Source organism: Copadichromis virginalis, linkage group LG18, assembly GCF_057382275.1.
Source record: "Copadichromis virginalis isolate Kocher_CV1m ecotype Utaka linkage group LG18, C_Virginalis_male_GT1.1, whole genome shotgun sequence".
Taxonomy (NCBI): Eukaryota; Metazoa; Chordata; class Actinopteri; order Cichliformes; family Cichlidae; genus Copadichromis; species Copadichromis virginalis.
Genome location: NC_140635.1, coordinates 1,524,099 through 1,546,809, shown reverse-complemented (window position 1 = coordinate 1,546,809; position 22,711 = coordinate 1,524,099). Strand labels below are relative to the sequence as shown.

General features: G+C 40.9%; 1 protein-coding gene and 1 gene segment (V, D, J or C); one reads left to right on the top strand and one right to left on the bottom strand.

The window, feature by feature from the left end:
* Positions 1–2,625: 2,625 nt before the first annotated feature.
* On the bottom strand, positions 2,626–6,970 carry LOC146686861 (uncharacterized). 2 transcript variants are annotated; one of them, XM_085440240.1, is made up of 4 exons: positions 6,687–6,970; positions 5,141–5,548; positions 4,575–4,660; positions 3,883–3,947 (listed from the first exon to the last, which is right to left on the bottom strand). In XM_085440240.1, the coding sequence occupies exons 1-3, from the start codon at positions 6,856–6,858 to the stop codon at positions 4,620–4,622; spliced, it is 621 nt and encodes a 206-aa protein (XP_085296366.1). In that variant the 5' UTR covers positions 6,859–6,970; the 3' UTR covers positions 3,883–3,947; positions 4,575–4,619. The 2 variants fall into 2 exon arrangements, with proteins under 2 accessions (XP_085296365.1, XP_085296366.1); XM_085440239.1 differs by lacking the exon at positions 4,575–4,660 and having other exon boundaries at positions 2,626–3,947.
* An 8,722-nt stretch (positions 6,971–15,692) lies between these two features.
* On the top strand, positions 15,693–16,101 carry LOC146686860 (T cell receptor alpha variable 19-like). The segment is given in 2 exon segments: positions 15,693–15,738; positions 15,824–16,101. Coding segments are annotated over 2 exon segments (324 nt in total).
* Positions 16,102–22,711: the final 6,610 nt, after the last annotated feature.

Genomic DNA, 22,711 nt, shown 5'->3' with positions numbered 1-22,711 from the left:
CTCTAGCAGATCATTACATGAAGGAACTTTTTAAAAACAAGCGCACTCATACTACATAGTTGTATTTTAGATCACTGAGGAGAGGCTACTGGCATTTTAAAGAAACCGAAACAGTCAAATAAAATAAAGACAAGAGTTTTACTTTAACAACAAGTTAAATGCTTTATTTACAGCTTGCAGAAGCTAACAGCAATATTCTGTGAAATTATGTTCAAAATAATAAATGCATGAAGACAAAAATGAATCTTCCATTATTATCATCCAACTCTACTCCACCTTATCCTCCTCTACTCATGACTGCCTGGGATCATGTGACGCATGGCTGTACGATGAGCTCAAAGGAAGCTGTCCTAAATAAAGCTAACAATAAACTGATTTAAATTAACTTCATAATCGAAAATGAGCCAAATAAACTAAACAACTGTCTATGTTTTGTTTTTTTTAACAACAAAATCTAATCAGAATAAAGCTTCACTGAACATCACCGAGAAGCCTGATGTAGATAGATAACAGATCAGACTGATCAGTGTTACACGTAATAAACTCAAACACAAAAGGAGTTTGAACTCTGAAAACTGAAACATGTACACATTTTTGGATGTTTTGCCCAAAGCTGGATTCCCTAATAATATTTAACTGTCAAGACTAGGACTTCTGACCCATGTGATTTTCAGTGTGGCGTAAAACAGCGGTCCCCAACCCCGGGCCTCACACTGGTACCGGGCTGCGAGAGTTGAGGCTCAGGTGTGAAATGTATGGCTTTCAGGGTTTTTATCGGTTTTCAGCGTTATTTTGTTATCGTTTTTATCGTTTTTCTTGGGTCTTTTCACGTGTGTTATGAATAAATCTTTTTTTCGGTACCGGTACTAGTTGTATTTTGTTGTATTTATCCGCGACACCTTAAAGGCCGGTCCGTGAAAATATTGTCGGGCATAAACCGGTCCGTGGTGCAAAAAAGGTTGGAGACCGCTGGCGTAAAATATTTCTACACAATATGAATATTTTTCCACATGCTTTACATTCATGTTTGTCACCTGTCTGAGTTCTTGTGTGTACTGACAACTAACTCCTACATTGAATGTTTTTCCGTGGGTTTCACAATGATATGGTTTCTCTCCTGTGTGCGTTCTCATGTGGACAGTCAAAGTACTGTTGTGAGTAAAATGTTTCTCACATTCTTTACAAGAGCAAGACTTCTTTCATGTGCGGATTCTGTGAAATTTATTCATTTGGAACCTTTTCACATTTTAAAGACTTTTTACTTGCACCAGAGTCACACTGACTCTTTGATAGAAGAGTCTTTTACATTTTTGCTGTGATGTCAGTTTATGTGAAGTCTCTTCTTTGACTTTGACTCTGAATTTTTAGATGATCCCAAATCTTTATTCTTTCTTTCCTGATCTTTTCTCTCAGCTACGGCAGAGCTGTGAGAGAGGAGCTACTCCTATTATGGTCTATGATCTCTTTCCTAATAAGCAGCAGTCACCATAAAGGTATCAGTCTCTTCAAATGCAAGTTGCTCGCCGTCCCGACTGCTGCAGAGTTCCTCATCTTCCTCTTTAATCTGTGGAGCTTCTGGTTCCTCCTGCTCCAGACTGGAGCTCCTCTCCTGGTTCCAGAGCTTCTGCTCAGGGAGAACCTCCTCCTGCTCCTTCATACAGATGTGCTGCTGTGGGACGCCTGGAGGAACAAAAGGAAACAAGAAGAGTAGAGTAACACACAGAGGTAAAGACAGAAATAACCTCACAGACTGACCTGAAACTGTTTCTGACTCCACCCACTGATGTTGAACTCAACCAATGAGATGATTTCTGTCTGCACAAGTCAAAGCACAACCAACCTGATGTTGGACTGCAGTGGACTCTCCACTTCTGAGAGTCCATATTCATGGAGCCATAGTGCCAGATATTTAATCTCAAACATCTTAAGGGCCGAGCTCAAGTGGCTGTATAATGACAGCATTCAGGTGGGAGGAGTCTGAGGAACAGACATAGACCCCTGTGTAACAGTTTTCAACAAAGTTCAGGTGTACACAAACCAAAATGATGGAGGTAAAGGGGTAAAAATGTTTCTCTAACACACAATCTGAAAGAAACTATTGAATGAAATAAGTAATGACAGGTGGGCTTTACTTTAATAACAGATTCAATTTATTTAATGCATGCAGAAGGCTAACAGCAATAATCTATAAAAATCTATTCAAACATTATAAAGGTAAAATTGAAGTAAACCCTTATCTTCATTTATCCCTATTCCATCTTATTCTACTCTGCTTAAAACCCTCTTTGACCTTTTAAAGCGATGCTGAATGAAAGTTGAGCTCAAACCAGCCTTCCTCAGCTCTGGCAGGTCCCCATGACGCAGGAAAAACATCTTTGCCTCACACTGTGCTCTCAAGCAGAGAAACATATGTGCAGCTATAGGAACGAGGTCTTTGCTGAAGGCTGGAGGAGTCCAAGGGAAACAATCATCTCCTTGAAACTTTCTACTTTATTATTGTCATTAGTTACTGCTATGCAGATAAAACACAACAAAACAAAGTCAGTCTAAATGAACTAAATAACCAAAGATATTATGAACCAAATAAAGTGAATAGCTTCAAATATAAAAAACAAAATAAATAAAAAACGTCAACATTTTCTATTTATTAAAAAACAAATACCTCGAATGCAGTTTTACATCACAAGACACCAACCAGCAACAGTCATTGGTTATCCACTAATAGACAGCAAATACAAAACTTAATATACAAATTGAGTTTCAATCCCCCTGTAAATAAAGACTGTATATCAATAAATAAAACCAAAACTAAAATTCATTTTTTAAGAGTCACCATATTTTCACTGAAGAATTAGATGAGAACAGATTAGATGAAACTCTGCTTTATACATAATAATCATGCAAAAAATGATGCTTGTCGGAACACAGTCTAAAGATATTTGAACTCTGAAAGCTCTCCTGTGAACACGTATAATCTGCCAATCTTCTTTCACGCTTGGCTTCTCTCCACATGTTTCAAGACTACAATTTCTGAAAATGATACGCTTGATACAACGGTGTGAGTTCTTCTATGTCCAAACAGACACTTCTGGATGTGAACATTCTTCCGCATTTTGTACAACATTATGGTTTCTCACCTGTGTGAGTTTTCATGTGACGCCACAAATGACTGTTATATGTGAACATTTTCCCGCATGTTTTGCAATGATACGGTTTCTCACCAGTGTGCGTTCTTATGTGCCCGAACAGCTGACTTCTGTATGTGAACATTTTCCCGCATGTTTTACAACAATATGGTTTCTCACCTGTGTGTGTTCTTATGTGCACTGATAAATGACTGCTACATGTGAATATTTTCCTGCACGTTTTACAATGATACGGCTTTTCACCTGTGTGCGTTCTCATGTGTATAGTCAAACTACCCCTCTGTGTGAAACTTTTCCCACATGTTTTACAAGAATATGGTTTCTCACCTGTATGGGTAGTCTTATGGCTTTTAAGAGATGATGACACATAAAAACCTTTCCCACATGTTTCACAAGAATACGGCTTCTCACCTGTGTGGATTCTGTGATGTTGATTCATGTTGTACTTATTCTTAAAGGATTTTCCACAAAAATCACACGTTAAGGACTTTTTACCTGTGTCAGAGTTACACCGACTCTCTGAGTTACTATTTGTCCCTGAATCTAAATTCCAGCTTCCTTCATGATTTTGGCTCTCATTCATAGGACAGTTGTGATAAAGAAGCTGGTTAGTGTTTGCTTCTGGGTCATTGTGGTCTTCTTCCTCAGCAGCAGTCACCACAAAGGTATCAGTCTCCCCCTTCAGTCCAAGCTGCTCTCCCTCTGGTTCCTCCTGCTCCACACTGGAGCTCCTTTTCTGCTTCCAGAGCTGCTGTTCAGGGAGAACCTCCTCCTCCTCACAGACAGGCTGCTGTGGGACGTCTGGAAGGACAAAAGGACACGAGAAAATGAAAAGTGATGTGATAATAGAAAAACATCCCCGAGAAAACACATTGTCAAAATAAGACTTTTACAGAGAAAATAAGTGTCATCCACAAAGGCTGCCACTCCAGAAATCAACAGAGGAAGAGAGAGGTTAAATGGCAAGGTAGAAAAGCTGCAGGCAGTGAACATATACTGAATGAATAAATGATCAGTATGACACGACAAACCAACTTTCTAACAGTAACAAAATAAAAAGATTGTGTTTGTGTCGTTTTTATGGCATTCATGCAGGTTTTTGTCTTTTAGTCGATTCTTTAAAGAACTTTCAGTTTGAATACATTTCCAGTACATTTAAATAAATGTTTATATTTTGCATGTGTATTTTAAAAATGTCAGTTGGTAAAAATTTACAGACGAGTGAGATAAATAAAAGTGTAATACTGTCCAAAAGTCTAAAGCTATCCTTCATTTATGTTTTGCCTGGAAAATGAGGAAATGATGTAGCAAGTTAATGAAACGGCAGATTTATTGAAATGTGTGCAAAACCAAATGCATTATACAGTATACAAAGCAAAGGTTTGTACAATTTTAAATATTTGGTATTGATTGATGTGGTTTGGCTACCTTTAATCTTCACCACAGACTGAACAGTTTGGCAGCTTTTGTCATTTATTCAGGTAGTGTTGAAAAAAAAGAGTTCTCCAGGGTTCCTGAAAAAGATTTAGAGATATTCTTTGGATATTGACTGAATTTTGTTTTGTTGCCTGTCAAAACCCTACACTTCTTGAACAATGTTGAGGTCTGAGTTCCAGGGAGACTGATCCATGACTCATAGAAAAAACACACAGTAAAGCACCATCTAGATGACCTTCCGATGCATCATCTGACTGTTTGTGATCATGCTCAGACTGAAAATGAAGCCATTTCCAGTCTCAAGGTGATATTGTACGGTGGATTAAATCTGCATGTACTTTTCTGCATTTATAATTCCTTCAGTTTTAATATGAGCTCCAACACTGGCTGAAATGCAGCGCAAACCAGGGCAGCGCCTCCACCGTGTTCAACAGAAGGCTGCAGACGCCGACTGTTAGACCTCTCTCCTGACCTCCTTCAAACATGTTGATCATGATTCAGATTCATAACTTACATGAGTCCCATTCATGTGTGACTTCATTCAGACTTTTACATACCTGTAATGTGAAGCTGTATTTCGGGTTTCCAGCTGATATCCATGAGTCTGTGCTGATGGTCGTTCTCTTCCTCGTACAGGATAGAATTATTAATAACTTCAAATATTTCTTTAGATTTGGACTGAAGAAACGTAAAAGTGTCAGAGCTGTGAGAGGGGAGCTGGTCAGTGTTTGCTTCTGGTTCACTGTGCTCTCCTTCCTCAGCAGCAGTCACCATGAAGGTATCCGTCTCCTCCTTCAGTCCCAGCTGCTCTCCCTCCTGACTGCTGCACAGTTCCTCCTGTTCCTCTTTAATCTGTGGAGCTTCTGGTTCCTCCTGCTCCACACTGGAGCTCCTCTCCTGGTTCCAGAGCTGCTGCTCAGGGAGAACCTCCTCCTCCTCCTTACAGACGTGCTGCTGTGGGTCGTCTGGAGGGAAAAAAAGGACACAAGAAGAAGAAAAGTGATGATGTTAGACGTTGGACTCATTTTTTAAAATCAGCTTCGCTCCTCAGAATCTCAAGAGGTTGTGAGCAGAGCCGATTATACCCAGAGTTACATAAAAGTAATGGCTGACTTTTGTATTTGTGCATTCACGACTGCTGAATTATTGCAGATGAGGCGGGTCCATAGTGGAAGTTAATGTCAGCTGCTCTGGAACATGAAAGCTCGTCCCCTGAGCAGTAAAAGCAGCTTAAAAACTATCAGCAGCTCCATTCAGAAGAGCTGCTGTTAACCAAAGTGCTTCTGCAGGTTTGAAGTCAGCTGGCAGACATTTTTAACCAAATCATCATTTTGCAACATTTCCTGTAGATACACTGACACTGACAGAGATCTGGAGAAACTGTTGATTGTTTCTGTTTCTGTTGCTGAAGTCTTTAACTCCTTAACACCTGGTGTATCATATTTGTGAGTCTTTGTGAGTTTTTGAGACTTACATCATCAGTGGGTTTCTCTCCACTGAAAATCCTAAATTAATTAAAAATAAATAAATAATAAAAATGCAACCAATGAACTGAAAAAAACCAGCTGTAACAAATATGACACAAATTAAAGTTCATATATGCATTTTTATTGTCAGAAGCTTCACACTAGCCAGCGCTGCAGTTCCATTTTAAGACACTGATAAGCTCTAAACTCATAATTTCATACGTGTGTCATGTTCTCAGTTTATCTCTGACATAGACAGCACATGCTCACAGCCTGATGGCAACAAATGACACCAGCCAGCTTCTCCAATAGACTCTGAGCCCTGTTTTTACATCTATCAGTTTTAAAGTTCAAGCTGTCTGAAGGTAAACAGATAAGAAGCATCTGTGCTGCATCTCACTGAGCAGCTGCTCGGATTAAACTGTCATTAAAGACAAACTCAGAGTCCATCAGCTCAGAGTTATTTACACACACACACACACACACACACACACACACACACACACACACACACACACACACACACACACACACACACACCGGCTCGGTGAAAATGATGCATTCAGGTTTTTCTACCTCACAATCAGAAACGTCCCGCAGAGCTGTGATCAGGATCCTCCCTCAGAGGGACACTCACCTGTCCTGTGCAGCTTGATTTGGGGTTTCCAGGTGATATCCAGCAGTCTGCGCTGACGGTCGATCTCTTCCTCGTACTGGACGATCGTTTTTTCAAACTCCAAGAATATTTGTTCAGCAGCAGCAGTTAGTCGCTCGTTGATGAACTCTCTCAGATACTGAACTGAAGGCATCGTTGCTGCCGCGGCTCACACACTCAGCTCACACACTCAGCTCACACACTTCGTGCTCAGACACACGGGAGGAAAGCTAACGGTTCTTCCGCCTTTTCTTTGTTTACTTCCGCCTGGTGTCACAATGTGAAGTTCCGTCAGTTGAAGGCAGATATTAGTGGTTGGAAAACAGGGAAATAGTGCATTAGCGCCATCTGCTGGTGGGAAGTGTGAACGAGCGCGTCACTGAGAAAAAGAACTGATTCTGTTTAACAGGACCTGAAAGTTTCGCTGTCAGTGACTTCAATGAGGTTTGGGGTCAGTCTGCAGCTCTCAGCCGCATGTTTCTGACAGCCTGGTGTAAGATGATGCTTGGTTTCCTCACCGCTGTCACATGTCCTTGTGTCCTGTTTCCTGTTATGAACCATGTGCTGTTTAAACCAGAGCATCCAAATCAAAGTGCTGATGTCCTCTCTCTCCTGCTTTCCTCTGAGTCCTGTAACACCGTCATCCTTCTTTTTCCTCCGCCCACTGCTTTTCCAACGTTTCCACCATTTCTGCTTTATCATGCTCTTTATTTCTGCCTCGCTCATGTCGATGCTGAAGTATTTACTACACATCCATAAGACTCACAGCACCGATCAACCTAACCAAGTCCACAGTCACATCCAACGCATAAACACATAAAACATCAAAGTTGCCTCAAAGAGCAAAGACCCTGCAATATTATAAAGAAACCAACAATCTGACGACCCAGTGCCCACTCGCCCAAATCCATGTCGTGATCATTATCTACCCAAGACACCGCTCCAGTCCAACCACCCACCAGAAACCCAAAGAAACAAGTTCTGTTTGTGACCATTTATATTTTCTTTCATTGCTCTTCTCGTGGGAGTTCAGTGATGGCTCGTTGTGCACACAGTGCAAAGTGCTCCATCCTCCCTCCTCACAGTGATTCAAATGCTGCTAACAGTCTGTGAACCAGGAGGAAGAGGAAGTGAGAGAAGTGAGACTCAAAGAGGAGACAGAGGGCGACATCATCCAGTAGGCGGGGCTCTCCTTCTGCACTGTGTTCAACCATTGTGTCAATAATAAGTGCTGCTGTGAAGAGAACAATTCTCAGACTGAATGTTGAACATCAGCTAGTTTCTCCTGTTGATTTAAACCTTGTTGTACAGATGGAACATTGGCTGTGGATTATTCTTGCTGCTCTTTTCTTTGGTGAGATACAAACATCAACATGTTTCCTCTGCTTAAATAAATGTGTGAGTCTGATTAATGGTGAGTTTTTAATCATGTTTATTGATCCATGTCTTCCTCTGCATGTTCTGTTCTTCCTCAGAGTGTAAAGGAGAAGACAAAGTGATCCAGGAACAAGGAGATGTCATTGCTGCTGAAGGAGACACAGTTACACTTGGATGTAGATATGAAACAACAGACAATTTCCCCAGATTGTTCTGGTACAAACAAAAAGTAAGAAGCTTTCCAGAGTTTATACTACGACGCTTCTCTGGATCAACAGAACATGAAGACTCTGAGAGGAGCAGATTTACGGCTACGCTACAAGAAAAGTCAGTTCCTCTGAAGATCCAGAAGCTTCAGCTGTCTGACTCTGCTGTGTACTACTGTGCTCTGCAGCCCACAGTGACAGGAAACAGCAAAACTCTGTACAAAAACCTTTGGAGCAAAGACAACAGAATACTCCACAACATCCACTAGAGGGAGCCACACACTGTTAAACCTCTGTGTGGATATCTCTAAAAGTTGATTCTCTTCATCTGTTCGTAGCGTTTTGTGGGAGAAACGTTTCATCATCATCATCATCAGGTGACTTCTTCAGTCTCAGCTGACTGCAGGTTTTAATCTTATAAACAGTCTGTGTGGATACAGACTGGATTCATTTCACTTATGAAGCAAAATATAAGAAATAACATTGATGTTGATGGAAACTCACATCAACCACCCCTAATTATTATCATTATTTAAAGACAATTATGGCAACTAATTGAACTGATCTATTTACATCATAATGTCTTCCTAAATGTAAGAAAATTACAATAATAGTAAATAATATATTAAATTCAATTTAAATATTCGAAATTGTTGTCAATAAAGAAAACTGATACCTTCATGGTGTCTGCTGCTTTCTTCTCCCACTGAAACGCTACAGATGAACAGAATCAACCTTGTGGGATTTCCTTACCTGAATATTCGCCCGTGCATCAACACGTCTTTAAGAAAGAAGCTGTTGTGTTGTCCTGTCAGACTGTAACGATGAGCGAGTGGACTGAGCACTCGGGCTGGGCTGTTAGACCACCACAGGCCACACATAGCCCACTGTGATCTTAAGTGGGTCAGACCGGTGAAACTTTCTCTCAGTGCAAAGAAGTTACATATTTAACTCTTTTTCTACATGATGTTTGCTGGACGTTGACACTGTTTTTACACAGTCATTTACAGTAAGTAAAGGTTTAATCCTTTAACAGCTGAAATGATTTAAGGCTGCCATTGGTCATTAGGCAGGATCATGATTTTGTTGCTTGAGCTGCCGTTACTTATCCATGGCGTTATATATGTGTGGGGAAATAAACACCCCCTGCTTCCACCGTACTCGGTCTCACTGTAAATCCATTGGCAAAAGGCCGCCTTGACAAAGGCTCCCACGTACAGACATACGTCAGTTAATAACTGACATTTGAAATGATCTCGTAGGCCTAATGTGACGTGTCTGTGCGTTTCTACAAATCGAGACAACTAATCTGAGAGAAATAAGTCAAAACTTTCTGTTCATGTGAGGCTCACTGCTCACATCACACTTTTATTATTAGTGTTTCATGTGCATCGGTATACTGAACAAAACTTCTGTAAGCAAATGTGACGTGTGGAAGATTTTTACAAAGTCCAAGCTGCACTGCAAGACTGCAGGCAGCAAGAGTTAGTCGTTAGCAATTCATCAGCCTTTTTAAAAGAAGCAACAACAAGTCCTGCAGCAGCTTTGGAAGGAAAACATGGATGATGTAAGATTTTCATGTTTTAATCATTTTTATTCAAAAGAGCAAATTTTCTTTGTTGCACATAATGGAAAAGTTTTCAAAAGAGTTGAAACCTTCAACATCCCAACTAGCATTTGTTGGGATGATGAAGCAACCAGCAACTCTGGTTATAAAGTGTGTGAAGCACAGGAGGAGGAGTGACTGAGAGCAGAGAGGAGGAGCAGAGATTCAGGGAGGAGCTGAGCTGTTACTGAACTATAGAAGAGAGAAAAACCTCCACATTCAACAGAGTTCAACACAAAACAAACTTTATGTTCCTCAACATGCTGTCATTACATCACTGTGTGTTTCCTCTGATTCTTCTCACTCTCACAGGTCTGCTCACCTACACAGGAAACTATGTTCAATTCAAATGATTCATTAACGTCAATTATTGATTGAAAACGTTCTCTCTTCCTTCAGGTGTCACATGTGATCAGCTCACTCCAGTCAAAGAAGAAGAGTCCAGTGTAGAAGGCAGCACAGTTACTCTGACCTACACTTACAAAGTGTCAACTGGTGATTATTTCTTCTGGTATCGACAACATCCAGGAAAACCTCCAGAGTTCCTGATCTCACACTCACCTTCAGGATCAGTAGGAGTAGAAAAAGTTCCTGGACTGAAGATTCATGTGAAGGGAACAGAAATCAAGATGAGCATCTCCTCTGCTGCAGTGTCTGACTCTGCTGTGTACTACTGTGCTCTGCAGCCCACAGTGACAGGAAACAGCAAAACTCTGTACAAAAACCTTTGGAGCAAAGACAACAGAATACTCCACAACATCCACTAGAGGGAGCCACACACTGTTAAACCTCTGATTCTTGTGTCATTGGACTGATGACAAAGACAACAGAGAAATGAAGCAGTAAAGATCAGAGACAGAGACAGAGCTGCTGTGGAAGCACAAAACTATTTGATTGGCTGAGCTATTAAACTGGCCCCGCCCACTGAACCTGAGCTCATCCAATGACATTATTTGTTGGTCATTGTGCTGCAGTGGAAGAACATTGTTCATGTGCTGTCTGTCTGGCTTTAATAACTCCAAAGACATGTTGCTGCACCTCTTTTTGCTTCTATCTCACATTATAGGTGAGTTTAAGAACAGGGATTAAAGTTTAGTTGAAGCTGCTGCATTAAGCAGATATACAGACTGCATTTCACTACTTTTCTTCTTTCTTTTTCCAGGACTAACAGCTGGAGACTCAATCACTCCTCAACAACCTGAAGTCACTGAAACAGAAGGAAAATCTGTCAAACTCACATGTAGCTATGAGACAGATGCAGGTGGTGCTTTCCTTAACTGGTACAGACATGATTCTGACCTCCAGGCCCCTCAGTTTATACTCTTCAAAGGAGTAGAATCACTGAGCGGTTGTGATTATGTTCCTGATAATCGATATGACTCAGAAACATCTTCTACATCAACTAATCTGACCATAGCAGCCCTAACCCTGGCAGACACAGCTCTCTACTACTGTGCTCTAGAAACACAGTGATACAAAGTGTAGAAGAGGCTGTACAAAAACCTGAACACAGATATCTGACTACTCTTCAAAGAGGAGGGAAGTGGTATTCAAAGCACAGCTTCATATCAGATGGATTCTGCTAATTCCTGTTTTATCAGAGTCACTGTGGTTACAGCTGCTAATGAAACACTGTGGGAGGATTCACATGAGCAGCAAATCCACATCAACCACAAACCAACTGCAGGAACGTTCAGACATGAAGAAAAATATAACGATGAACTCTCAAATTAACTAGTTTTATTCAGTATTTTACTCTAAAGTCCACAGGTGTTAGTTCCCCATCAGATATGTGCTGGGGTTTTTTTTCAAAACATAAATTACAAAAACTTTACATAAACAAGTTTTATGAATACAAGAAATCATAAAATGCTTGGAAACATTATAGGATTATGAAACAAATCAAATGGATTAAAATGTGTTGGTTTCTTTAGTGAAATTCTTTTCATATAATATTATTGTTTCCTAAGATTTGTCGGCGAGTGATGAAGATGTTCAAAGGAGTTAAAAACAAAGGTTGAAAGCCACTGGAGGTTTCTGAGTTTGTGCTGAAAGCTGTAACATGTATTGAGGTTTGGTTTTGGTGTTTGTAACATGCAGAGATATGAGAGGAGGAAGAGGCTGAAGGAGGAGGAAGAGGCTGAAGGAGGAGCAACACTGTCACAGAGCAGAAAAGGACTCCCACTGTCAGATACATTCAATATGTGAAGCATACAGAACAGATAGTGTGTGGAAGATGCTGTCACTGCATTACTGGCTCATGTTTCCTTTGTTTGTGATCACACTAACAGGTCGGTTAAAGCAGGAAGAAGAAATGTCTTTAAAGGATCTGTTTGCTAGAAATCACTGGAACAGGCGCTCACAGTTTAACATCGTCTTTAACAACATTTATCTCTTCCTTTAGGTGTCAGCTGTGATCAACTCACTGCAGTCAAGGATGAAGAGTCCACTGTAGAAGGAAACACTCTCACTCTGTCCTACAGATTATCCAGAGAAGCAAGAAGTGACGATTATTTCTTCTGGTATCGACAATATCCAGGAAACCCACCAGAGTTCCTGATCTCTCATTTGGCATCAGGAAACATATTGAAACAAGAATTTCCCACAGTGTCAGTTAAAGTGCATGACGATCAAAAACAAATGGACCTTCAGATCTCCTCTGCTGCAGTGTCTGACTCTGCTGTGTACTACTGTGCTGTGAGGCCCACAGTGACAGGAAACAGCAAAACTCTGAACAAAAACCTTTGGAGCAAAGACAACAGAATACTCCACAACATCCACTAGAGGGAGCCACACACTGTTGACTTCTCTGTTTTCTGCATTCCTTGTGATGATTGTAGCATCCCCAATTGAAAAGATGATCTCAAATCTATTGAACAGCCATGTCTTCTCCTCTTCCTGAGCTTCACTGTGTCTTTTTTAGCTCTCCGAGGCTTACCCGTAGAGGCGGCGGCTTAGCCTCGGTCTCTAAATGTAAATACAAAGTCCGACAGCTAACCTCTCCTTTCTACCTCAGCTACGAGGCTCAACTTTTGGAGATGACCGCCCCTCGAACTACTCTGTTTGTTCTGGTTTACCGGCCACCTAAATATAATAAGACTTTTATTCATTAATTTGCTGACCTTCTTAGTTCTGTTATTTTTAAATATGACTGTGTGATTATTATTGGTTATTTTAACATTCATATCTGCTGTAAGGACGATCCGTTAGCTAAAGACTTCCTTGCATTAACTGATTCTTTTAATCTTGCCCAGTGAGTCAACCAATCAACCCACACTAAGGGCCATACTCTCGATCTGTTTTTTCACATGGTTTGGACATTTGCATTAGGGATATAAGCAATGTTGGGATTTCCTGTTATCTTTGATGTTAATTTATGTAATTCTGAACTTCTGAACCATCCCATGGTTGATGACTTTGCCAGCACCTTTTTTTTTCACATGCTCCTCCATCCTCAATACTTTTGCCCCTATTAAAATGAAGCAACCTAGATCCTTTTCCCAATGTTGGCTAAATGATTCTACTCGTGCCTCGCGACGTGCGTGCCGCAACGATGAGAGAAGAAGGAAGAAAGCGGCATGCCTCAAGGATCTGTCCTTGGTCCCCTGCTCTTCTCACTGTATATGCTTCCCTTAGGCGCAATCTTTGAGAAGTACAACATTGCACATCATTGTTATGCCAATGATATTCAGATCTATTTCGAATTAACTGATGATCCTGCCATGTCTTGTACCGTTTTCGTGAGCGTATGCACGAGGTCAAAGATTGGCTCTCTGGTAACTCTCTTATCTTAAATGACAGGAAAACCGAAATCATCGTGTTCGACAGTAATATCCCTTGCGGCCAACTCCGTGACGCCTTTGGTCGCTTTGCCAGTTACCTCTCCGACACTGTTTGTGACCTGTGTGATTTTGGATAGCTCATTTAAATTCGACAAACAAGTGTCTTCTGTTGTTAAATCCTGCTTCCACCAATTTCGTCTTATTAGCAAAGCCAGACATTATGTCCCGCATAGAGACCTGGAAAAGCTCATCCTCGCCTTCGTGACATCTAGGTTGGATTACTGCAACTCCCTTTTATTATTTTTTATTTGGTCTGAACTCTACTCTTCTCCATAGACTGCAAATTGTTCAGAATGCGGCGGCTCGTATCCTTACTGGTACGGTGTGTCTCCATTACCCCCGTCCTTGCTGACCTGCATTGGCTTCCTGTTAAGTACCCTATTTAATTCAAAATCCTGCTGCTCACCTTTAGAACTATTAAAAATAAAGCGCCAAGTTACCTCATAGAACGACTTAGATCGGGGTGGCCAGCTCCAGGTCTCAACAGCCGGTGTCCTGCAGGTTTTAGATCTCACCCTGGGTCTCCACACCTGAATCAAATGATTGGTTCATTACAAGGCCTCTGGAGAACTTCAAGACATGTTGAGGAGGTAATTTAGCCATTATATCAGCTGTGATGGATCAAGGACACATCTAAAACCTGCAGGACACTGGCCCTCGAGGCCCGGAGTTGGCCACCCCTGGCTTAGACCATACACCCCTGCTAGGGTACTAAGATCATCTTCCCAGTCATTTTGGTACAGCCGAGACTGCACGTTTGCCTTGGCTGCCATGAAATAAAATACACTATAATACAATTGTCTTTGACTTTGCACAGCATATAACAGTGAACATTGCAAACCTTTGCACTGCCGACTAAGCGTGACAAACTTATCGTGGTGCGTTAGCACCCTCTGGTGGGTGAAAACCCTTACACTTACGGTCAGCTGCTTTATGCTCTGTGAAATAACAAATACACATGTACACAACAAAACTTTGATACCAACCTTGTTCCCGCATCAACCTGGCGCTAAGGAACCATTTGTGACACCTTAACTGCCATCTGTTTCCTGTTTCTTAACCGCTGAGAACGCCACATTCAAGCTCGCGCTGTTGCTCTATCGTTTGTGTAAACTGACTTACGACACCGTGTAGGTCTATACCTTTTCAAAGTAAAAGCATCAACTGTTTCCAAGCTGAATAGTAAGCACTTATGAACCAATTTTTGATAAAGTAAATATTAATAGGTTATTTACAGCGATAATTACACAGATTTAAATAAATAATTTCACAGAAACTTCATGTCAGTCAGTAAACACAGAAACAGTGACAGACAATCAGATTTATAGATTTATGTTAACTCCTAAATTAGATTGTTCAGATAAGGATCTACCAAGACTGTCCTTTCTCTTCACTTCTTCATTTTCTTCTTCTTCTTCTTCCTCAGTAAAGTACAGTATAATGAGTAAAGTATAATACCTTGATGCTTTTTTGCCTTGGTGAATAAAAATGTAAGTAAAAAACAATAAAATGAAATAGCTTGTTAAATTCATTGCAGCAAAATGAAGCAGTGTTAAGTGTTTCAGTGCAACTGATTATAAAGTGTAAATACAACGCATGTTTATCATCAGAAAACTCTTGTTCTCATAAAGAACTGCTATCAGGAAATTTCAGTGAGGTTTTATTACAGACACAGCTCAGCTGGAGGCAGAACAACAGAAGAACTCCAGAATAAACCAATTTCATCCATTATTTTACTCCAACCACAGAGCCAGCCTTCATGGTCATTCTCTTCATGTCTTGCAGGAATACAAGACATTATATCAGCAGGGGGAATAACACAGGGCTGTGAATGAGTCCTGTCACTGTGATCAGGCTCCTCCTTCTAATCCACCAACTTAGTGTTGATGAAGACTAAACAGAGAGATCACAGCTTCTTTATACTTGCTGTAGCTCACAGTTACTCTACACTGCAGATATGACGCCTCTGTTCATCTCAGTGCTGCTGGCTGCTATGTGCCTCGGTATGAACACAACTCTGTTTCTTTGATATCAACATTGACGTGATTCTTTAACAGCACACTGATACTGTTTGTTGGTGTTTTACAGAATGCAGAGCACAAAAAGACAACGTGCTGCAAGCAAAAGGAGAAGAGACTGCTGCTGCAGGAGGCACAGTGACACTTGACTGTCTCTATAACAGCAGTGGAACAAGTAATTATCTCTTCTGGTACAAACAGGATGGAAACAACAGCCCCAAATTCATCCTGAGCCGCTTTAGCAGGGATGATGGAAACACAGCAGCCGAGTGGAGACAGATTTTCATCCACACTGGATTCCAGCATCAGATCAGTTCCTCTGAAGATCCAGAAGCTTCAGCTGTCTGACTCTGCTGTGTACTACTGTGCTCTGCAGCCCACAGTGACAGGAAACAGCAAAACTCTGCACAAAAACCTTTGGAGCAAAGACAACAGAATACTCCACAACATCCACTAGAGGGAGCCACACACTGTTAAACCTCTCTAGCTTATTAGGATACAGACTACATTCATTTTCATGGATTTACCAACAAAACATTGTTTCTTTATGTTTTTATAAATAAAAGCACATTAAATATAATAAGAATCATCTGAAGTCCCTCAAGAGAAGAAAAGTTCAGAAAGAAAAATACCCTCAGACCACAAATTACATTTTAAATGATTAATACACTACGAGATAAGATAAGATAACCTTTATTAGTCACACGTGGGAAATTTGTTTTGTTACAGCAGAAAGTGCAAAGTTACATCGCAAAATTTAGAAAAACTCTGGAATAACATAAAAATAAGATACTCTACACAATAGAATAGAATAAGATGAAATACTATATACAATCGAATAAAATAGAATAAAATAGAATACAAATGCTATATACAACTGAGTATAATACAACGATGCCAGAAAAGAGTATTGCACTTAGTGTTATTACACATGTGTGGATGTGAGTGTTGGTCAGTTGAAGTCTTTGTTGTGGAGTCTGACAGCAGTGGGGAGAAAAGACCTGCGAAATCTCTCCGTCCCACACTCTGGGTGCAGCAGCCCCTGAAGGAGCTGCTCAGTGCTGTCACAGTCTGCTGCATGGGGTGGGAGATGTTGTCCAACAGGGATGACAGCTTAGCCGCCGTTCTCCTGTCACTCACCACCTCCACTGGGTCCAGAGGGCATCCTAGAACAGAGCTGGCCCTCTGGATCAGCCTGTTCAGTCTCTTCCTGTCCCCAGCAGAGATGCTGCCGCCCCAGCAGACCACACCGTAAAAGATGTCATAGAAGGTCTTCAGGAGTGGGTCCTTCACTCCAAACGACCTGAGTCTCCACAGCAGGTACAGCCTGCTCTGCCCTTTGCTGAGGGCGTCTGAATTATGAGCAATGTTCCCTCTAAGCTGCACGTGTGCGCAATTGCTGGCTTGGTCTCTGCGGACAGAAAATCTGCGTTGCGCACAAAAAAAAAAAATCTAACCTGAATTGAAATTAAAATTAAAACTTTAACAATTCTGTTCTGCAGTGTTAGTCAGTGAGTGACTGGCTGCTCCCGTATGGGATCAGAACGATGCCACCTTATCCCACAGTCCAGCCAATGATGCGATTCACATTCGTATATATGCAGCTAATCAACGTGGTTGACAGGCTATGACGCGTCCTTATCTGCCGACATGTGTTTTAGCGAGCAAAGCGGCTGATGTGGAGTGAAGCCACGTTAATGACAGCGTGCACAACCTTTGTAGATGTGAGCAGGACAGACGGAACAACTGACAGGAAAAGTGTGGACTTTATACCAGTTTTTAAACTGTGTTGATCGGCCGCGTAAAACCAGAGTTATGATAAAATATCTGCAATGTTTGTTTTTCTTCCTGAATACTGTCGTTGTTTATATTTACTGCGGGAAGAAACGGTAAAAACGGCGTTTTAGAAGGAAAACGCTCGAAAGCCTGTGAGCAAAGACAACACCAAAAAAACCCCGCCCTTTCCCATTGATCGAAAAATGTACCATGTGGACCAATCAAAAAATGACGCAAGATTACTAATTACTAATTACTAGTAATCAGATTACTTTTTTCAAGTAACGAGTAATATAAGGGATTACTATTGCAAAACAGGTAATTAGATTACTGTTACTTTCCCGTAGGAACGCTGCGTTACTGCGTTACTAAAACCGTGATTTTTTTGCGAGAGTGTCTCATGACAGTGACGTAAGCGAGTGCGACGTTCGTGACAGCAGCTGTGTGCAGATCAACAATGGATCATATATCGAGTGCGGGAGAGAGTATGAGCGTGCAGTGTTTAAAGCGTGGAAGTACTGACCTTACTTTGAGTTTGATTCCATAAATCAAAATAAAGTGACAAAAACATTAGTGTCCGTTTTTCACTGCATGGGAAGAAAACGTCTTTTTACAGCGGAACCCCCCCGCTAAACTTTACGAACAAGCACCGACAGTACGCTACGACGGGAATGGGAAATTCATAGACAAAGCCTGCGCCTTGGATCCACTGTCAGGGGATACAGAGCGGACTTGATTCTACGGAGAGCCCAAAATCAGCTTCTAAGTGAAAGGATCAGACAGGTCCATTTCACTATAGATCCCTCCAGAGCAAGATTAGCCAGACTCTGCAGGAACTGGAAATCCTTCTACCCTCTCCAATTTTAGAAGAGGTTTACAAGTTTGTGGACAAGGCTCAGCGGGCCCAACACTCTAAAGGAAAAGAAAGACAACGCAGGAAATCCCACACCTTGCTTTCAAAAACAGAGTCAAAGGAGCTTGCAAAGAAAAGCGTCTGGACTTCTTTAAGTTGCTTGAAGACGTTTCACAATGTGCGCCGTGCACATTGAAGAGAACGGCAAACTCAACATCGAAATTTACCGGAAGCCCACACACACGGACCAGTACCTCCTTTTTGACTCCCATCACCCTCTGGAACACAAACTTGGAGTAATTAGGACCCTACACCACCGGGCAGAACATGTTCCCTGTCAACCTGAAGGAAAAAAGAAGGAACACACACATGTAAAGGAAGCACTCAAAACGTGCGGCTATCCTAATTGGGCGTTCTTAAAGTCAGCAAAGAGGCACAGAAAAGAAGATCAGACACCAGCGAGGGAGGACAGACGCAACAACATTGTCATCCCCTATGTAGCCGGTGTATCAGAAAAACTCAGGAGAGTTTTCTCCAAGCACGACATCCCAGTGTATTTCAGACCCAGCAACACACTCAGACAAAAACTGGTTCACCCGAAAGACAAAACGCCAAAACACAAACTTAACAACGTGGTGTATGCGGTACAGTGCAGCGAGGAATGCTCAGACCTCTACATTGGAGAGACCAAACAGCCACTTCACAAGCACATGGCACAACACAGAAGAGCCACCTCCACAGGACAAGACTCAGCAGTCCATCTGCATCTAAAGGTCAAAGGTCACTCTTTCGAGGATGCCAATGTTCACATTTTGGACAGAGAGGACAGATGGTTTGAAAGAGGAGTGAAAGAAGCATCTATGTCCACTGTGAGCGACCATCTTTGAACAGAGGCGGGGTTTACGACACCAACTCTCTGCCATCTATAATCCAGTTTTGAGATCCTTCCCAGACGCCTTAACGCCCACTCACATCCTGGGCCATCTGACCTCAGGAATTCACATGATAAGGTGGGGCCAGGTTTCACAATGAACACACCCGAAACTCTGGCTGATTGTGACCCACGCCCAGTTTCACACTTTGGCTCAGGCGATTAGAGGATCATCAGGGGGTCCTTTTGTCCCTCTGTGGGGGGTCACTCCCACTAGGTTTATATCTGGGACTCTCCACCATTTGACCTTAGAACAGAAGAAGCTTCTCGGATGAGAGGTGAAACGTCTTCAAGCAACTTAAAGAAGTCCAGACGCTTTTCTTTGCAAGCTCCTTTGACTACGATGACCTGGATGACTGAGAACCTTCACAGACATTTCAAAAACAGAGTTGTTTTTTTTTTGTTTGTTTTTTTGTCAGACATGCTCTCCATCAATATGAGAAAGCAGCCCTGTTATTGACACATGACTTCTTCCTTTCATTTAATCTGATATTGTAACAGAACCTGAAAGGCACACAGGGAGACACGGCCAAAGCCAACCATCCACAACTAATGGAAATGATCAGTGGGAACCAGCAACAAATAAATTCATCCAGTTGTTGTTGGTTTTTGAGGATATAGACATCGAAACTGATCTAGAAGTACATTTTTCTATTCAGTAATACATAAATGAAAACAATAAAAGTTGTTTTCTTTGTGATGCTTTAGGCAGTAAGAACTATATTTCATGTATTTACTTGAAATAGTTGCTCTGTTATTGCAGGGTCTACCTTACAATGTGCAGTATAAAAAATGAATTGACCTGAATTCCATCTCTAGTTCATTTAAGTACACAGTTTGAGTGAGGTTGGGATACAGCAACTAAACCATTTGTATAGATCTTCACATATCCTCTGCCAGAAGCTCTGGACAGGCATTCAAGAACAAAAAGCATGGATATAGTTCTCAATGGTATTGTCTTTGCAGTGGGTGCATGTTTGAGTCTACAAGAACCATTTGTCTGTCCTGTATAGTGTCGTCTGTGGAGAGTATTTGTATTATATGAGTCGTAAGATGGGGCTTTTAGTACTTTTGAAGGTATGTAAGTATATTTGTGTCCAGAAGTATTGATCTGGATTCATGGAATGGTCCACAATCACCAATATTTAACTTCTACATTTTCAATAACAATTTGGGAATAAAGAAATTAAAAGAAATTAAAATTATGTTAGCCAGATGGGTATTTCTAAATTCAGTTGATTGAGATTAAAAGTGGCGAGTGTTGGTGTGGTTCAGTGGGTGAATGTGAGGCCGTGCTGGACATGGACGTGCCTGAAGGCTCACAGGCAGCTTGGCAGATGGCTGGAATTCCAGGACCACACTGTTCCAAAAAATAGTAATGTCAAAGTATCTCACTGTATATTTTACAGTTTTGTACTGTCTTTCTAGAATATCATTAAATTTACATAAGCAGACTGTGATTTTACATGTCAGAGGTAAAATAACATAACATCACTGTAAATATAGTAAAACACAATTTACTTGTTTTTTAAATATATTTTTGTACATATGCATATTTAGATTGTAAAAATACATCCAGAAATGTATCATAACTTCACAAATATTTCTCTGTTATGTGAGAGAATGATCTGTTAAATTCAAATGTAATACTATGGAAAAATATATAAAATGATCGAAAATCAATGAGAATAATCAATAATTAAACAGTATTTGAATTATAATTGTGCTGAAAATTTCATGTCATCTAGGTCTGATTCAATAATTCAGAGGTAACAAGTGAAAATATAATTAATAGGAATAAAAACTAAAAAAAACATATAAAACATTGCACGGCCACGCTGTGCTAATTGTATATTTTAAAAAATAAATGTAGAGGTAGGAATTGCAATTAATATAAATCTCAAAGTATTCCCAACATTCCTGAACAGAAAGAGGCCTCTGCACCTGGGGTGACATGCCATTGGATGTTGGGACACATAATAACATGACGCTAAGCATCGGCCAATGAATGTGAACTAACAACCACAAGGTCGCGGCTGCACTGCAGGAATAAATCCTAATATGAAAGTATTTTACTGCATTTCACAGTTTTGTTCTGTTCTTCTAGAACATCATCAAAGTTGCGTAAATAGACTGATTTCACATTTCAAATGTAAATTAACATTAAATCACTGTAATGCAATAAAACATAATTGTCATGATTATTAAATGTATCTGTCTGTACATGTGCATATTTAGATACAGATTCACAAATGTATCATGATCTCACAAATATCTGTCCGTTATTTGAAAGAGTGAACTGTTGAATTCAAATGTGATGCTATGGAAAAGTATATAACATGATCCCTATAAGCTTGTGTTACATCACATAAGTATTATAATCATTGCTATTTAGGGCAATCGTAGCTCAAGAGTTGGCAGTTCACCTTGCGTTCAGAAGGTTGCCGCTTCGAGCCCCGGCTCGAAGCGGTATTGTTTCCGTGGTCAAGAGTCTTCACCTACTAGTGATGGCCAAAGGGGCCGATGGTGCGATATGGCAGCCTCGCCTCTGTCAGTCTGTCCCAGGGCATGCAATCCATTATTATTTAAACCAACTGTTAACTGTATATTTCTGTACATTTACGTATTATGATTCATATTGCCACATTCATTGACCTTGTTTATAGGTAATTTCATTGTTTGATCACGTTAAAAAGTTCCTAATTTAATGTCTAAAAGCACTTGGAAAAGGCAGAACCCCATGTGAAATTAGCACAACAAACTCTATTTTCATTACTGAAAACAACCATATTTTCATGAGAAAGTTTATTTCTGTTATTTTACGGTAGTATTTTGGCGCCACAGCTGCCGGAATATTACCGTTTTTTTAAGATGTTTTTTTAACAGTGCAGACGAGGCATGACGAGACGAGACAAGAGGGCCCGCTGACCTCTGGCAGAGATGGCGCAGGACCGGACAGCGTGCTGACCACTGGTGGAGATACAGCTTGACCAGATGGCAGCGTGGCAGTTGCCAGTTCAGCTAGTGGTGGCATGGCAGCCATGGTTGGTTGAGATGGTGTTTGAGTTTGCAGTTGAGAGTGGAGTGGCTCTCCTGAGCCCCCAGCGGAATCAGACGGCTGCACACCAGTTTTATTTAATATCATCTATCGTCCACCTGGGCCTTACACAGAGTTTCTGTCTGATTTCTCAGACTTTTTATCTGATTTAGTTCTGAGCTCAGATAAAATAATTATTGTGGGTGATTTTAACATCCATGTAGATGCTAAAAATGACAGCCTCAACACGGCATTTAATCTGTTGTTAGACTCAATTGGCTTCTCTCAAAACCCACCCACCACTTTAATCACACTCTAGATCTTGTTTTAACATATGGCATAGAAACTGAACATTTAACAA